At 32.0% G+C, this 19,007-nt stretch overlaps 1 protein-coding gene and 1 non-coding gene across 5 annotated transcripts in view; both read right to left on the bottom strand.

The window, feature by feature from the left end:
* Positions 1–19,007, bottom strand: part of LOC129942202 (disintegrin and metalloproteinase domain-containing protein 10) — a 380,018-nt gene that overhangs the window by 77,262 nt on the left and 283,749 nt on the right. For all 4 annotated transcript variants that reach the window (XM_056051056.1, XM_056051054.1, XM_056051057.1 and 1 more), the window contains 2 exons: positions 6,554–6,750; positions 6,224–6,488 (listed from right to left, as the gene is read on the bottom strand). In XM_056051056.1, coding sequence (XP_055907031.1) covers positions 6,224–6,488; positions 6,554–6,750 — 462 coding nt within the window. The remainder of the gene's footprint in view (positions 1–6,223; positions 6,489–6,553; positions 6,751–19,007) is intronic.
* On the bottom strand, positions 10,721–10,793 carry Trnaf-gaa (transfer RNA phenylalanine (anticodon GAA)). Its single transcript has one exon. It is a non-coding gene; the product is annotated as a tRNA-Phe (tRNA).

Raw genomic sequence — 19,007 nt, 5'->3', positions numbered from 1 at the left:
ACAATTATGAGTATTCTCTTCCTAATAAATCCCAAATCCAATATTCAGCTCCGACACTCTCATCGATAATCATGTCATCAACATAGAAACTAATTAAACTCATGTTTAAAGCGAAAACTCATTTATCTATTTTCTAATTTTTTAATAACTATCTGACCAACCCGAGCTTAACTACTGCTGTATTATTCACGTCTAACTGGAAACAAAAACTCATTTCAACACTAACACTAGGTATGTATGTACAAATGTCACAGATTCTTCGAATTTCAAATCAAAATCAATTATTTTCGAAATTATGAATTATGTAAATGTGAAGTTATACATTTCAAAACACCAACAAAAATCATCCCAAAGCTGTACGCGAGTACCCTATAAGTTCTATAGCTAGCTGGGCTCGTAGGTATCCATCTAAATATACACAATTTTGTACGTTGAAGGTAGTAAGAGCGATGGTGATAAAATGAGACTTCCACTGACGTCAAATTTTAATGTGATAGATGTGCAATTATAATTGTTGTTCAACCGAACCAATGACAACCTAAACCTAAGCTTTTGTGTTCCTCATGTAGGCTCATACCATGCCCCAAGTTATATTGTCCGTCGCAAATTGTCGTCGGACCCAGGCGGTAATTGTCACTAACCTAACCTATAGGAGCATATAACTTTTTTGTACTCGTAGGTTTGTGTACGTCCGTCGCGTCGATGACGACGTTGACGTTGTCGAAAGTTTGTACGATTCAGGCTGTAGTTGAAGTGAATTATGTTAAATTTTGTGTTTGAATAGAGGTTGAGGTTTATTCCAGGGAGCGACTACGAACAATTCTCGCATTCCAAGCCTGATGACTGATAAGTATTCCAGCCATGGTACGTGAACCACATGAATAGAAAGAGCGACATCACATCATATGAGAGATTTGAAACTGATTTAGATATTAAGCTCAGAGGCAAATGAAATGAGTGATGCATGCAAAGTGATTAGCCATGTTGTTGACCTTATATATGAGTTATTAGAACTGACATAGTACACAGGAGGTACACGGAACTCCAAATTGTTATATGAATGACCAAAATGCCAACAGCGACAACGACAACAACGCCACCTACACACATTTGTGGTTGTAGTTAGTATTATTTATAAAATAATGAAGTGAGAATTTAGGCATAAAATATATTATCCAGCCCAATTATGTAATTGATGTTAGTTGGATTTAAGATAATATTTAGAGTTGTCATCGTCTCAAAACACAGTCAAACCTCTAAAATCCGTTTCTCAAACCCATACAGAATGACAAATCTTAAATAGATTAACCTTTGTGCTTTGTTGTTTTTTGATAAAGTTATAGATATAGAAATTTAACAACCCTCTATAAAGCTGAAGTCTTCTTAAGGCTATGTTATCAGTTTATATGGATATGAAAAACACCCTTTTATTGATTGATTGATTGATTGAGTGTATGAATACCTTGGTATTTTCTTATTAAATTTATTACATTAAACTATAATAGGGTTCAATATGTGTATAAACATATATACGAGTATATGTAAATATGTACTTTAAAGTCTATAAAGCACACACAACAAACAAATACATAAATAAACAATTATAAAACTAAACTAACCACAAGTAAATAATGCAAAATTGATAAACCGACTTCATCATAAATAAATTTCTAAATTCGAAATATCAAATATCACTCAGTATTAAAATACATATTTTATGTTCATTTCCTATTTCTTCCCTTTCTTCATTCTTGTTTTATCCCCCAAAACATTATTGCTATTTTCATTTCTTCCTTTATTCAATCTTCCAAACGAAGAAGAAGAAAGCAACAATTAAATACACGACAAGATATTATTGGATTTCGAACAAGATTACCTAAAAGCAATAAATAGATGACTCTTTACATCAGGAATTTTTAAAGAACAAAACTATAATACACAAATTACAAACACACAGCAACAAATATTGATTATAACATACATATGTATGTACAGCTATGACCAAAATAATAGCAACACTCCCTTTAAAAATATTAGTTTTAAATATAGAGGTAATTATTTTATTAAATGAAATTAGTTTGTCTATATACATTTTTCTGACTTTGCAACAATAGCAACATTCAATAAATTTAACACAAAACAAGAGAATTCGATAAACCAATGGTTTGTGGTAAATTCTTATCAAAGAATCTATACTAATATTATCAATGGAACAATCAGTTTGTTTGTTTGCTTGTTTGTTTGTCTTTCGCTTCGCGACAGAGCAATATTATGACATGAATTTTTATGTGGAAGTAGTTACAATTATCAAGAGTGTTTTTAGCTACTTTTTACCACTGTAGAATATTTCATTTACAGCTAATTCGATCAAACTCCGCTGGTAACCCTTATAATTAGAAATTCAATATTTTTTTTAATAACACTAATTAGTAGCATATCATTAGGTGCAGACTATTATCAAGCGTTTCTTATAATGACATTAATGGGTAGTTTAAAAATTTTGTAATTTAGTGCATACTAGTTATGAACTTATTGCAAGTGTTTACCCTGATTTACAAAATAATATACATAACGACCAATTTCTCTATCAAATGCCAATTCTAGCTAAATTTAAGGGCCTTTTTGTCAATATGCACAGTCATGGACTCAGAACACAGCCCTTCATACCCAGTAGAGTTTCTTAACTCACTTAAGCTGTCCGGTGTTCCTTAGCAAAAGTTGCCAGTGAATTTTCGTGCTAGTAATGCTTAATGTAATGGTACAAGACTTCGTGTCACAGAATTGAGGCAAAACATTATATGTGCTAACACCTTAATCGGAGGCGATCGAAAGGGTCCAAATAAAATTGTTCATAGAATCTTAATAGGTCCAACAGAATTACCACTCCAATTCAATTTTTCATTGAAGTTAACATTGCTGTGATAATTAATAGGGCGCAGGGGCAAACACTAAAGGAAACGGGGTTGGACCTAGAAAAGCCTTCCTTCATCACTTAAACAATGAAGAGCGTTAATTTTGATTCTTCTTTGTTTCTTTTAATTGTAAAAAGCTTATCGACTACCTTATGTATACAAGTCTCTTGAATGCCTCTATGCGATATTTTGATTCTATTTTACCACGCGGTCAAAGCCGCGTTGAAAAACTTATATATTTTGACGCTGCATTCATTCGATTTGGCATAGAGCCAAAAAAATCCTGGCATTTTTCTTGGGTAATCGATTACCACACTTTTTATACAATTCTCCAAAAAACTGCTTTAGTGGAAAGTTTCTGGTCGCTAGCCTCAATATTTAGCTCATTCTAAAGGTTCTTAATGGAATTTAGATCTGGTGATGGAGAAGGCCACTCCATTACGTTCAATTTGTTTCGTTGAAGCCAGAGCTTTGTTGACATTGCCGTATAGGGTCGTTGTTATGCTGGAAACGCCATTTAAGTGGTATATTTTTATCGGCCCATTATTGTCATCTTTAAATAGCGTACATTCGCAAAAACAACCTCATAACATTATGCTGCCTTCTCAATGTTTCACGGTTGCTGTTGTAAACCGCGTATTGTAGGTCTGGTACTTTTGGGTGACAAACAAACAGTTTTCCATTCATTCCGATTAAATTAATTTGCATTTCATCGCTGCAAAGCAGAGTTCCCAAGATCTTCTGGTCTTAAAGTGGATCGTCTCTTATTAGATACATTTTCGCAAAACAGATCCGCTTTTGTGTGTCTATATTTTTCAGTAAGGACACATTCCGTGGAGATAATGGGTGAAGGTCAGTATTTCACAAGATACGACGAACAGTGCTAGAACGAACAGAATCTAGACTTTTTTAAGCTAATTACAATTTGCTTAGAGCTTTTCGAATGTTGCAATGTTTTTGACCAGCAAATTGCAAATTTTTTGGTAGCAAAACATTACAAAGAACTTTTTGTTATTCAGAAGATACTAAAAAATTTGAATACCTGAAGTAAAAGTTACAATATTACCTCATAAGTAAGAAGCGTTGCTATTATTATGGCCATAGCTGTATGTATCTGTTTAGCTATAGTTAACTTCCTTTCATGTGTGCATTAACTTAATATCTATGAGTACATTATACTGTACATACATATAAAAATACTCATAGACACTTCTTGTATAGATATTAAAAGTTTCAATATAAGAAAGCTCTTAAAATCCTATCAATTTATAAAAAGAGGAAAAACACATTTTCGAGAGTCAATTTAAATATAATCCACACACCTCTCTTTTTCAATAATATATATATGTACATTGTATATACATACGTATGAATACTCGTATGTAGGTTGAATAAAATACATACATTCTCGTTAAATCTGAAATTCGTACACATTTTCGTTCTTGGAAGTTTGAAGCATCAGCACAATGTTCTGATACTACTTATGTTCTGATACTACTTATAGGTACTTTACCTGTATACAGGATGTTTCCAGTTGAAATTTTCCGTTTTATCGGTTAAGTTTATATGACAGATGAGTTAAACAGCAAATTTTGCAAATGGCGGAAAATGTCAATCTAACTTTGACGTTTGTCAAGTAAAACAACAATACAAAACATTCTTGAAAATAATCCAAGATTTCTTTTAGGAACATCAATTCTTGGGTAAGGACAACTTATGAGCTACTGTGTACTTCTAAACGTCAAATTTGACATAAGTACAATAAGAACATCTTCATCGCTATCTATCTTTGATTTTGAATCTATCATATGACGCAATCCTAATCAGTCAAACCCAAACGTTTCGACTCGAAATCTATTCGTGCAAATTGTCGATTCTTTTTACCGTCAGAAGTTTAACCAAAAAATAAATTTAAGCCCCTTAAGCAAAATTGATTAATAGCCTGTATTTGTATATTTTTTTGTATTGTGTTGATGTGTTATCTGTCGTAAGGCAAAGTGCTTTTGAAGTACTTAAGGTCGGTGTTATGAGGTTTTCTATTTTTGTATAGTCTTATAAAGTATTTTGGCAATTCTCCAATAAAGATACAGATTTGTTCATTCAAAGCTTACTTTTTATTCTAGCTTTCAAAATTAAAATATAGTTTTGTTTTTGCAAGCTGACTTGACCAAGAAATAGACATAAGCTGTACAATTTGTTTGTTCTTTTTTAAAAAGTTAGTATCAACAAATAAAGCGAAATCTGTTGCATGCAAAGATCTACTTAAACTTATACCATAATCTTTCATTTCATTGAGCTTCAATTTACAAATTCGAAAATATAACAACAAAAATATTTCACACAAATTATTCTAGATATTTTAAACCAAACCTCTTCAAAATTGTCAATTTAATTAAGTTAAAATAAGTTCTGGTCTGAATTTCACTAAATTTCTTAAAATTTTGAAATGAATTATTTGACCAAATGTTCAACTGCGACTTATATGGAGCTTAATATGAAACACTGTTTAAGATTCCCTGAATGTTTATCCCTTTAGATATTATTTTTATTGACGAAAGGTCATTTAGCTAAATCGATCTTTTTCAATCTATTGTAAATAGTTCATCAACGGAAGCAGTCGAAGAAATAACAACTCCACCATTCACAGATGTCAATTTGGGAAATAGATTGGAGTTGAGTAAAGCTCGTAGATTTACAAACCTCCCGGGAGTTTTTTTTCTAATACCAAAAAAAAAACGTTTATCCATCGGAAAGATCACATACGCGATGTCATGTGACGTTTGGTTGACCAGGTTATTTTAAAATATTGTATACGACTAACCAAGTCAATCAAATTTTGGCTTCTATTTAATATCTTTAAGGCTCGAAAACGACATTCATCTCTTGCTTGCTTTGGACAGTATTCAAAGAGATTCAAAGAATGCCTTCCAAAACGAAGTAACCTAGGCCATCACTGAAGTTCAATCCTTGTCAGTTTTGGAGTCAGTGGTTGAACGATTTCCATACGGAGATCTCACTTAACATAAAATTGATGAACGAATAATAAAAAAATCTTTTTCTAGTCAAAAGACCATCTAAATCTTATATCTACTCGTTTTATGTATTTCGGTTTTCACTAAAACACCCTGCATATACCGAATGTTGTAGACAACATTTTCCTTTGCATCGATATCTTAGAAACGAAATTATATTTAAAAGTACATAACATACACAAAAAAAAGAAAATATAAAAGAAATATGAAAAGGAGGAAAATAAGTAGGAAAGTAAAAAATAAAAAAGAAAAACTCTCATACTATTTTTTTAGACTTACCCTCTTCTCTAACATCCTTATAAGGATCATCCACATGTTTTTCATTGTAGATTATCGAATGAAATCCATCTGTTTTGTACGTATGATTTGGGAAATAATGCTTTGCATTTTCCACATAGTATGCATCACGTTCTGTTATAATTTTACCCTCAAAAACGCCATCTAATATTGAGCCAAATACAAAACTTTTACGTTCACCTATCACATCGCCCGCATATATGTGTGATGTTGATACATCAATGGGCTCATTTGTTGAACTATGTATCTATAAAAACAATAAGTAATTAAATGTAAGATGTTAAGCTTCAAAAGACATAAGTCAAAACTTACCTCTAACTTATCACTAAATGTATCTAAATCACGTTTTAATCTAAGATGGAATTTCTTTCCATGTGCTGAAAATTTTAAATAAACAAGATGATCTTTGGTCACTGATCGTTTAGCCCTACTGTGACTAGCCTTTGTGTGCTCTTGATCATAGCTAAGGGTTTCATAATGAGATATGTATTCATTGAGGCGTGTGGAACCTGAAATTAAAAGAAAAGCGAAAAGAATATAATTAAAGAAATGTAATAAATTTGAATACAAAATTATTATTTGTTTTTATAAATTATAAAATTAATTGTTCTTAATTCCCAAATGGACACTGTCGAAAAAACGAATATCTCGAAATATCCTTAAATAACATCCACTGGAGAATTTAATGCGAATACTTTGTTTCCGGAAATTGTACTTTTATTGCTGGACAGGGGTCATCGGTGATTGAATATTCTATCATAGTTGAAGACTGGGAGCCGTTTGTGACTGAATATGAGATACAAGAATTTCCGTACTCAGATTACCTTTCACTAGTTGTAATGTAACTTTCCAACAGACTGTGCAGACAACTGATGAGAGCTCGAACAACTTATCATTTATGCCCAGGCTTTATTGGAAACTTGCAAAAGCGTCGACTTATAGGCAACAACTATATATCAATCTTCAGGAACACCAAAATGCAGACTTTATCTTTTTGGAAAATATTGTAAAAGTATCCTATCTTCATTAAAAAAGAGGAGTGAAAAGAGTAAGAAATCAGGTAACGAGCCTTGGTTTGGCGAAGAATGCCAATAGTTTTAGAAAATCTTGCATGGTTGAGGAACTTTCGAAGATCTTCTCAAGGTTTATTTAAAAATTACTATATTGAGGCCAACAAAAAGTTTAAGGAATTATGCAATACATAAAAAGAAAATATGAGGAACGACAAGCCTATAAACTGGAAAATTGCGTAAGTTCAACAGAATTTTGGAAACCAATCTGCGAATTGAATGACAAGAGATTTGCTGTCCCCGAAAATCTGGATGCAACGGTGCTACACAATCGTTTTAAGGATTTACTTAATTAAATTAGTCCCATCGATTCACCAGTGAAATTTTAGACTCTAAATTTACTTTAAGAGAATTAGAACAAACATTTAGGTGTCTAAAGGATGATAAAGCTGCAGTTACGAACGGTATTCAAGTTAAACTCTATAAATATCAAACTGTTACACTTAAAGAACACACTGTTACACTTGTTAAAGAAGTTATGGATTCCACGATGCAATTACTTTTCCAATCAAAAAAGAAGGATCAGTTATGTAAGCATGGAACCACGGTGGAATTTCTTTTCATAATTCAACGTTTAAGATTTTTACAACGCGGCTGACAACTTGGATAGAAACTGGAATTTTTTTCAAAGAATTATAAGCTGGCATTAGATAGTGTTACTCTACCATTGATAACTTTTTTACACTAAAAAGAAACTGGTACCAGATTTCCTGCTAAATTTATAAAGAAAAAGTGGTTTTTAGATTCCCACCAGAATTTTCTGAAAAATTTTACCAGTATTTCTGGCAGAATATACCAGAAACATTTTGTTCTCCTGGTTAAAAAGAACCAGGATTCTTGTAGATTATATCATGAATTTTTTTTACTGAAAATGTAACTCAATTCTGGTAAAATATTAAGCTCTTTCCGCCAAACTATGGTTAGCGCATTATAAATTATGAACTATGTATATTATATATTTAATTGTATTCTTCCTAATAAAAAGAACGCATAAGATATAAATAGGTAATATTCCTAAAGAAAACATTCACAAGAAAAAAAGGAATAAAGATTTTTCTCTAAACTTAACTATCGAAAGCGCCATGTAGTTTACGATTTTTGCGGGAAGGTTTTGATATGTATACTTTACTTAAATTTAATGGTGAAATGCTCCAGAAGATTTACCAAAAAAGTAACAAAAAGTCACCTCTTAAACTCACAGAATTTCTGGTATTAAGTACCAGAAGGCTGGTACCGAGACAAAATATAGCAGACAGTAAGATTCCTGGTTTTATTTTACAGATAAAAGATAATTTTCAGACTCCCAGTATTTCTGGAAATAAGTAGGAGAAGACTGGTTTTATCTAGCAGGACAAAATATACCAGATAATATATTTCATTTTACAAGGAAAAAAATACTTTCTACCAGGAAGCTGGTAACATTTACCAGAAAATTTTCTGGGAAAAATTTTACCAGGAAATCTGCAGTTAAATGTGGAGTATTTTAGCACCTTTTTTCCTAGTTTTTTCTACAAAGAAATCTGGTGGAAAAAAAATTTCTCCTGGTACTTGTTAAATTCTACCAGATTTCTGGTTTTTTGATTTTTACCATGAAATCTGAAGTTATTTAACACGAAATCTGTACCATTGTACCCAGTTTTTTTGGCTGGTATTTTCTACCAGATTTGGCCTACCAGGAAAGTTTTGTGTAGAAGTGTACGTTACTTCAATGCGGCTTTCGACACAATTAATCGGGGAGTTTTATTTTATAAGTTGTATGGCTTAGAAGTATCACTAAAATTCGGTCTTGTACACGAAGACTTTTACAAAGGAACTCAATCGGCAGTGTGAAATCTTGCGGAATTTGAATGACTGGTTTGCAATAACAACAGGAGTGATGAAGGGTTGCACATTGAGCACGACCTTGTTTTCGCTTTTCATCAACGACCACATGGACTCACGAGTCGCACGAGTTTGTATCAAAGCTTTATTATTTGCGGACGATAAAGTTATTTTTGCTTATGTTGCTACTCATGATTAACAGATTATATGACTACTGTTGTTTATGGAACTTAATTGTCAACATGCAAAAGTTCTATGTTATGGTTTTTAAAAAAGATGGACGTAAAAATGTATCGAATGAAAAATGGACGTTTAATGATGAGAATATTGACTGTGTCAACATACAAATACCTTGAAGTTATCTTTTTAAGAAATTGGAGCATGAAAAAACAATTAACAGAAAAATGCTAAGACTGACATTTATTGCTCTTAATTATTTAATTGCTTTATAAACGAAAACATTGCGCTTACCTATAAATTCAAAGTGCTTGAAGCGGTTGCTGAAAGTATGCTTCCGTACGACTTTCAAGGTGCAAAAAGTATATGAGAATAGAAAAACTCTTAATACACTAGGTTAACAAAATATTTCGCCAACTATCGAATACGCACCATTACGTTATTGTGTTAGAAACAGGACTATATCCTCTTTTCACTAAAACATTGAAACTATTCTGAATGTCATCAAGATGCCCGAGTCCTGTTTGGTTAGAATCATAAATCCATCCAAGATAATGAAAGCTTTTCAATTTTACTTTAAATATATCGAATTGTAAATCCTATACGAAGTAATATCGGAAATGGACGAGAAGCGTAGAGCCGAATATGTACAGGAAACTTTCAACTCTCTATGTTGGCCAATATACAGCAGGACTACGACCTATTCGTTTTGCTTCTGTATGTCCATGATAAATAACTGGCTAAAATCAAGGGTAAGACGTTTTTCTAAACGAGCATAAACCCATTACAAAATATAGCGATATGAAAAAATAATATGAGTGTTTATCAAATTTGGTCGAAACCCCAGAAATATTTTATTTTAATGGAGATATTAAAAAAATTAAAACATAGTATTAAGCAAAAAAAATGATTTAAAAACTTGAATAACTCACTTTAATTTTTTAGAGATTTTATATTTTTTTTTAAATTATGATGTTTTAGAGTTCTGTATTAGTTATTATTAAGATTGGAATTTTTCTGAGCAAACCTGATATTTTAATTAAATTAAACTTATTCAAAAACGTGTTGTATTTTTTGTCATTTAGTAAAAAGAGATGTAAATCTATCTAGGTTGAAATTTCTGAAATTCATTAATTCTAAACCTAAGATTTTAATGTTACATGAGCTAAAGTAATCCAAGAAATAAAAATAAATTTAAAAAGTACGTATACGCCTTAGTATATCATATTTTTCTCTAAATGTAGTGACCAAGAAAACCATTAGAAGTTCAAGCAGACCCATAAACAAAATATTGGGAAGGTTTCTTTATTCAATCAATATTGATTAAATATCTACATGGGGAATAGGTAGCTTATTTTTGTAGTACCTTAATATGAAATAAAGATTTTCAAGAAATAAAAATATCACCTGATGCCGAAACCCGGGATTGAACCGGGGACATTTAGATCTTCAGTCTAACGCTCTCCCAACTGAGCTATTTCGGCAGATAAAATTTAAATTGTCAAAGAGGGTACATATTAAAAGTGCTTCTAAATAATACAGATATACATAACTAGATATTATTTATTATATGCTTTATTATTCATTTATTTGAAAACAGTTTGCTTTTTTCTCTTTGCTTATTCCATTACTTTGTTCTTTGTTATTGTAGTAGCTGTTCCATTAACAAAAAATAATTTGACCCTTTACGTAATAAATGGTCTTAACGAGGACCCTTGACTGTATCATGGAACCATATTGAATATTTTATCATGCAAATATAAACCAAACAATGCAAATAAAAACTGTTGGACGATGGCGATGTAACATGGTGCGACACATAGATACGATTAAAAAAATACGTACAGCTTTCTTTATAGAAGTTAGGGTAACGCTATTAGAAACAAAAAGAATATGAAGGGCTACATCGGTCTTTATTTTTCGATAGAAGGTGGAAACTAAAGTGTACCTGGTATGACACTTAGGATTCGGCATAAAAACTGTAGGTCCCCTCCATCCCTGACACAACTCAAACACACGAATGGGGGAAAATTTGTGATCTACTAGGCCCTGGTTCTCTGTATTGATTGTTGCGCCACCGAATTTTGTATGTATGCTTTTTTTGTAAGGAGCTATTGGAAGTCCAAAGAGTATAAAACTAAACATTCTTTGGAACGTGGAATAATATTTTTCGAGCACTTAACTTGACAGTATTCTTTAAAATTATTTTGATTTTCCGTTCCCAGGAACTTATATTATTCATGTCAACTTAAAGAACACTTCAATGATTGTAGTCTATCAGTGGTTAACAATATCTCAACTTACTTTTAAAAAGCTTAAGAAACAGTTTTTTAAATTACAAGAAAACTATATATTATAGGTACTATGCTGATTAAAGCAACATAACCAAAAATGGAATTAAAATTGTGTTAAATTTAATTTAAAAAAAGCGTATACGCCCCAGTGCACAATATTTCGTATTTAAGTTTTTTAAGTTTGCTTGCATTTTCTGTCAGACTAATAAAAATCACCGAAAAGTATACTCTACGCTCTTGAAGATATTGTATTCCAAGAACAGCAAACACCGAATACTGTTGGACGGTCTTGGAATCCTCCAATTTAACTTAAAGAAGGCATACCTTACGAATCAATCGATTATTTCCCTTGAAATATTATAATAAGGCTTCTAGACTATGCTGCAATACTCCAGAAACGACCTTATTGAAGAATTTTATAGTGATTTTAAGGTTTTGGTATCTGAGAATTCTCAAGTGTTTCTTTTGATAAATCCAATGGTGAGGTAAGAATGAAAAGTTGGTATCTAAGATAACTCCGAGTTTTTTTTTCTCAGTCTTTCTAAATGAATGTGATTGATAGTATAATCAAACGAAATAGTGTTGTAATTCCTGAAGCACGACACGATCTAACACTTCAATAATATTAACTAGAAAATAATTCCGTTGACAACAATCATCTTATCATGCTAGATCTTTCAAAATAAGTAAAAGTATCATTGAAAATATTAAGAATGTCATTTACAAACAACCAAAAAAGTAATGGCCCTAAATAACTTCCTTGTGGAACCTCTCATGGAACAATGATGTTATATGAGACTTGTTAAATATATAATTTTAATAAGGAGAAGAGTGAATACTTAAAGAAGATAATTTATGAAGTTATACTTTATGGTTTATTCTATCAAATTCTTTCCAAAAGTCTGTGAAAATAATATCAGTGTGGCACATCTTTCCCATATTTGATATTAGTAATCAAAGCAAAATTTGTAGCGGTTGACTACAAACAAATCTGAAAGATTTTCCATCTAAAAATTTGAATTGGGTAAGTAAAATTGCACAATTTTTTAAAAGACTAATAGGAATCCCATTGGGCCCTTCCCCTGTATTAGGATATAATCCAGATAGAGCTTCTTCGATTTCTTAACGACTAAGGTTAACAGAGGCGATGTTGACAATTCTATACAGAAATTGTGACCTTTCTTCAAAGCTCACTGAAACCAGTTTGAGTCCCTTACGAAACGTGAGAGGCTGTTACAGGTATACTCATGTACAGAGGATTTGAAGAACTGTTTCCTCCTCTCCCTCATACACACACCTAGTGCAAGCTTTCCTATTAGACAGTGCCTGGTTATAACACCGATTAATAAGATGTTTCTACGTTCTTAAATGCTTCTTCAATGTCAACGAAAGTAACCACAATGAACTGTCTATGATGGAGGGAATATCGGATGGTGCGTACTAGTGTATTTAAGGCCATTTTAATCGATTTATCTTAACAGTAGGCATGTTGAGACATAGAAAGAAGTTTTCTATCAATAGTTCCCCAAAAGTGGATATCAATTAATCTTTCTAAAATCTTTAAAAGGAATGACTTTAGACTTTTAAGTTTTTAGGGTTGACTTGCGAATGTTTACCTGCTTGGGTATAAAAACAACTTTAACTTCTCTTCAGCCGAGGTAATATTGACCATATGTAGACAGCTATTAAAAATTGCATCAAGGATTGATGCAATTATGTTTGAAGCTTTTTTAAGGTCGGTCAGTATTATCCCATCTGGTCCTTTAGATTTAAATGGATCGAAGCTGTTGAAAGCTCATTGTGGCCTGTCCGTTGTGATCAGATCTAGTGGATATGTTATATAAAAAAATATAACAGATTCACCTTTTTTAACACATAAAACAAGTTGATCAATATCAATGTCCAAGTTGGAAAAGTTTGATTCCAAAATACTTTGATAACAATTCGGTGAATCACGAATCACAACTAACACTCCTCCAACTCTTTCTATAGCTGTCATTAAATAAGATCTATCTTTTCCTAATAAATTATAATAATTGCAGAAGCAAAAGCCAAAATCTGAACCTCCATTTAATTAGACAAAATATTGAAGTTGAAAATCCATCAAAAAATAACATCATCAAAAGCTATCGTAATTTAATGATGTTGTTTTTTGAACTGATGACTTAAGGTACCTGCCATTTAATCCTTTATCAACATCGTTTATTTTGTTATTTCTTAATTTATCGTCGTCCTTGTTTTTAGTTTTCTTTTTTTTGAAAATGGATGATAGTACACAAAATATTACAAAATTAAAATTAACAAACAACGAAATTAAATCCACGAGACCTTTCCACGACGAGCCTGTTAGCAGCTTCTGATTTTTACTGATTTAATTTTTACAAAAATAATAATTACCTACTTGTTATTCATCGACTTCGTCATCATAATCATCATCATCAAGGACGACAAATTTACCTCAATCATTTCTCGTTCGTCCGTTCATTTGGTTCGTTTTCATTCCTTTGTATTATTCATCTCTCAATTTTTTAACGAAAACAAAGAAAAAACCTTAAAAACTACCTTCTTAATTTTACTTTTTGGATATAGCAAAGCTAGGCTACATATACACCTATAATCACTCGCAGTTTACGAAGGATCTCTATTTCCACTTCACTCTTTGGATAATTAATTAAACCCTTTTCTACTTTTTCATACTTTTGTCAACAATAGAGGACGAGAGAATTTAAACTCCCCCATTCCATTCCTCCTGCTGCTCCTCTCTTGAAACCTTTTCACTTAAATACGTTTGCTAACTAGGTACTACCACCATCATATGCATCGCCCTTAGTGACATAGAGCCTTCGTCGTCGTCGTCGCTTTTGTTGTTCTCGTTTTTATTTCTCGTCCTCGTATCCTCTTTACCGCCAGCACCAGCACCATCATCATCATCAGAATCTCATCTACTTCTATTTTAAAAAAAAAGTTAAAAACGTAATCCTTATCCAAGCTCCATTGGTTATTTACACACAGGAAGATGCATAGGGTGCGAAAAAGGACGAACCAACGAATGAACGAACGAAAACAAGAAGTAGGAAAAGAAAGAAGCAAAAAATCACAATAAAAGTGCTAATTATGGCATTCGCCCGTCGTCCGTCGAAAGTAGAGACAAACAAACAAGAAAAGAAGAAAAACGAAAAACGAAAAACTGTGTGTAGGCTAAAATGAAAGACGAAAAAAAAGAATGCAAACTGCTTAAAGGACATTTGGCATTTTGTTTGTATTTTCTTTCTCTATTTCAATTTTAATTTTAATTTTTAACTAATTTGGTGGGTAAGTTTAAGTGTCCTTTTTTTCTTGCTATAAGTACACTATCTGGACTTTTGTTTTATTTTCCTCCTAGTTTGTTTCTTTTGTCAAAACCCACCTCACCTCTTCGTACTCTGCTTAAAAAAAAGAAAAGAAAAACTATGCTTTTGGCAGTTGCTCTTTATTATTTCGTCCTTCGTATTTCCTTCCTTAAATATCTTGTTACCTATACATAGTTGAGCCTTGTATATAGTAGTTTTAAATATATATATATATGTGTGTAGGTATATAAATTTATATCTTAATTAAATCCATAAGCAAACAGAAACATTAAATGAAGGACGTCTTTTTCTTCCTCTTTCTTTTATCTATACCTCTCCTTTGACTATAAAACTGGAAGGTAATTATATCTTATATAGAATTGTAATTAGTAGGCAAGGATATACTACACACATACATATATATTATAATGCTTTACTCTTGGATAAAGATAGATAAGAATATAGAATTCCAGAATCGCAGTTGAATATAATAGTGGCACCAGGCACCAGGAACCAGAAACCAGGCACCAGGTAGGCAGATATATAGCTTGATGAGAAATAGCAGTAGGAAAAGGTAGTTTAATAAGGTGCTTCTCCACACAAAAAGCTAAGAATTAAAGAGAAGCAACAAAAAGAAAAACAATTTTTCCCAAGCAATCACCAACAGAAGCGTAGGAAAAACAAGAAGAAGCAGTCACTATACCAGCACTAGTAGCAGTAGCAAAAGCAGACCTTTGTAATTAATTAAAATGAAAGATGAATATATAAAAAAGACACAAAATAAAACGAAGATGCGAAAAACGAACCGAATATAAGCGACGAGGACGACGGAGAACGCGAGCTAAAAGAGGAGCAGCACATCAGGCAGAAAAATACAGCCTCAAGCAGATAACCAGATAACAGAGCGATCCGTGTTTTGCTATATCGTTCGTCGCCCGTCGTCGTCGGTCGGCCTAGTCATGCTTCGTAAAGGCTTATGGCTGTAAGGATTATCTCAAAATGTAGGTACCTACCTACCTTAGCCTATATATCCTTCGTCGTATTCAAAGTGGATAAAAGTCCCTAAAAGGGTTGTTTGCTCTTTTTTGTTTTGTTGTTGTATTCTTTTATTTATTTGAAGTAGGTATAGTTTTGTGGTCACAAAGATTTTCCTTTTTTTCCGCATTCAAAAGGGAAAAGTTATATGGATTTGTAAAACCTTTCCACCACTGACTGTAGTGAAATTGATCAAAGGGCTCCTTTGTATTTGTGTACCTAGTTGCGAAGTTGTTTTTGACGCTTTTGATTTTAATATTAAGACTGTATAGGTATAAAAATATAAAACAGAAGGGACTCTAGACGGTTTGTTGTGTGTTTGAATTTAGAAAAAATAAAAATAGTGGTAAAGATTTCGAAAATCCTAATAAAATAGTGAAATTATTCAAGGATATCCAAATTATTCAGGGCATCTTGAATGGAATAGTAAGGAAGTAGATTTGGGATACTTTTTTTATCGGTAATACCTCAAGAACCAGCAAAAAGATTCCGACTTCAAATAGCTTTTAGTGACATTTTAGAAAAATCGACCTGACAAAGTTTTTCTTTTATAAAAACAACACACTTAAAATTAGTAATTATTTAATTACAACAAGAATACTGAAGCTACTGATTTCAAACTTATTTCATTTTATACAATGTTTTGAAGTTAAAGATATGAAAGGAAATAAAATATATAAGGGTCGATAGTAATAAGATTTATCATCATTCATACTCCAGAAATTGTTTCACTGATACAGCGGAAATAATAGAAAAAATATTCTTAATTCGTAAATAAGAGAACAAACTGGAACGGGTTCAGAGATGAACTTGAAAGTTTTTTAAACCTTAGATCTTTTATGCAAACAATTGAATAAGTTAATAAAATAACATAATTACTATTATTTATTATGAGCATTATTTTATCTTTTCTTACAAAATGGCAATTGAACAATTTACATAGACAGGGTTTCGATACCTCACTGATGACAATAATATATTTGATAGAATCGAAAGAACGTGATCAAATATAAAAACTAATGGTAAAAATCATCATCAAGAATAAATTTATAATGAAGTTTAACAATCTATTTCGAACTTGCGAAAAAGAGAATAGAAATCTACAGTCGAAATAAAGGAGTTGATTTTGCGAAAAAGAAGAAGAGCTTGAAGGAAAAAGGAAGGTACGAGAATTTCAGATGATAAGACAGTTTTTAACCGTCTAAGCAACAAACTAAAAAAAAAAACGGATCAGTAAGTTCAAAAATAAGTCAATAAGTTGATTTCTGAAAAGTCTGGTGACACAAAATTCTATTGAATATTCTTTATAGAAAGCATGGATAGTTTCCCCTCTTGTTTTTTTTTTTAATTTTTAAAAAGTCGAATTCTCCTCCTCCTCTAACTATCGTCCAATAGCACTCAAGGCCCTTCTTTCCAAGGTCATGGAAATGCTGATTAATTATCAGCTCAAGAAATATTTCGAAGAATGAAAGCTTTTTAATGACCGGCAGTATGGCTTTAATAGCAATAGGTCCACTGGTGAACTCATTGTTAATCTTACAGAACAATGGAACAAATCTGTACATCGCTTTGGCGAAAGTATGATTACTGCACTTGATGTTTCAAAGACATTTGATAGAGTTTGACACCAAACCAAATGTGAAAATGCGTGCTTTAAGTATTGATGAAGTTCTTATTCTTTGGAACTACCTTTCGAATCGTTGTAGTTGTATTGGATGGTTCCGAATATGAAACTTAAAAAAAGTAATAATAGTGTGGTCCAGAACTCCATTTTGTCTCCGACTCTCTTCCTTAGAAACGATATCTTAGAAACTACCACTTCTAATACTTTAATTTTTTTCGTTTCTTCTGATCTGGCTGTAACTTACAAAGCCTCAATTTGTTCAAAACTAAAACAAGTTCAAGTCTTTTAGATATTATCCAAAAAAGACCTTTGAAAATGAAAATGATAATTCAAGTTTTGAAAGAAATGCCTTCGATAGCTTTCAAAAAACTTTAATTTATTATAAGCGCATGCCTCAAAAAAAATAATAAAAAAAGTTTGCGAAGAACTGCTAATGAAATATATCAGCAATATAATAGAAAAAAATAGACTTGTGGTGATGATTGCAATTTAGAAATAATCATTCCACGATTGTTCAAGTACATCGAATCACGGATGAGTTGGAAAAGGCACTTGAAGAAAAACAACTATAATCTTAGACACTGCTCAATTCTATGATATAGTTTGGCAATTGAGAACAAACGCATAAGGATCTTCCCAGGCTGTACTTCGAAATACTGAATTCTTATTTTAAGAACCGAATCTTTACCGACATTTATATGTATTTTAGAAGAACATAAATAATGTTCTAATTTCTATAAACAGTGCAGAAGTACCTCAGCCCAATACTACTAAATACCTTGGAATGTCTTTGGATGCAAAGCTTAAATGGAAAGGGAAAGAGAAAGCTAAACTTGAAGAACGATATACTGGTTAATAGGCAAGAACTCTGACCTATCTATCTTGAAAAAACTAATGCCATATAATCAAGTATCCAATAACAGGGCTGTAGGTTGTACAAAGGACTTCATGGAATAATAACTGCTCCTAAGTATACTTATAAGAACAGAGATCTGAATCGTGGCCATTAACTTGAAATAGTTATTGAAGTGAAGTGATTAAAGAACACTATATGTATCACATAATCCGAGAATGCAATTTCATACCAAGGAGACCGTCTTAAATGTAACGTTCTATCCATTTTGCGGTTTCAAAAGCATAGGGCTGGAATTGGACAAATGTCAAACTAAGTTCTTAAACCATTTTTTTTCCACTGAAAGTCTTACATTTACTAAAATGGATCGCTAAACTATCGCACAACGCATACAAAATGGTAAAACCTTCTACAAAAATGTTGATTCTGCCAAAGTCACATATCGTGCTTTAAGGGTAGATAATGGTTTACGTAACCGTCCAACTACGCAAGCAATTAGCAAAAATTGTGAAGAAATTTGAAAATACTGGACTGCTGTAAGTGAAAGTGTTGCCAAAGACCTC

Source organism: Eupeodes corollae, chromosome 1 (genome assembly GCF_945859685.1).
Source record: "Eupeodes corollae chromosome 1, idEupCoro1.1, whole genome shotgun sequence".
NCBI classification, from domain to species: domain Eukaryota; kingdom Metazoa; phylum Arthropoda; class Insecta; order Diptera; family Syrphidae; genus Eupeodes; species Eupeodes corollae.
The sequence above is the reverse complement of the archived record's forward strand: the minus strand, read 5'-3'. Positions and strand labels throughout refer to the sequence as shown.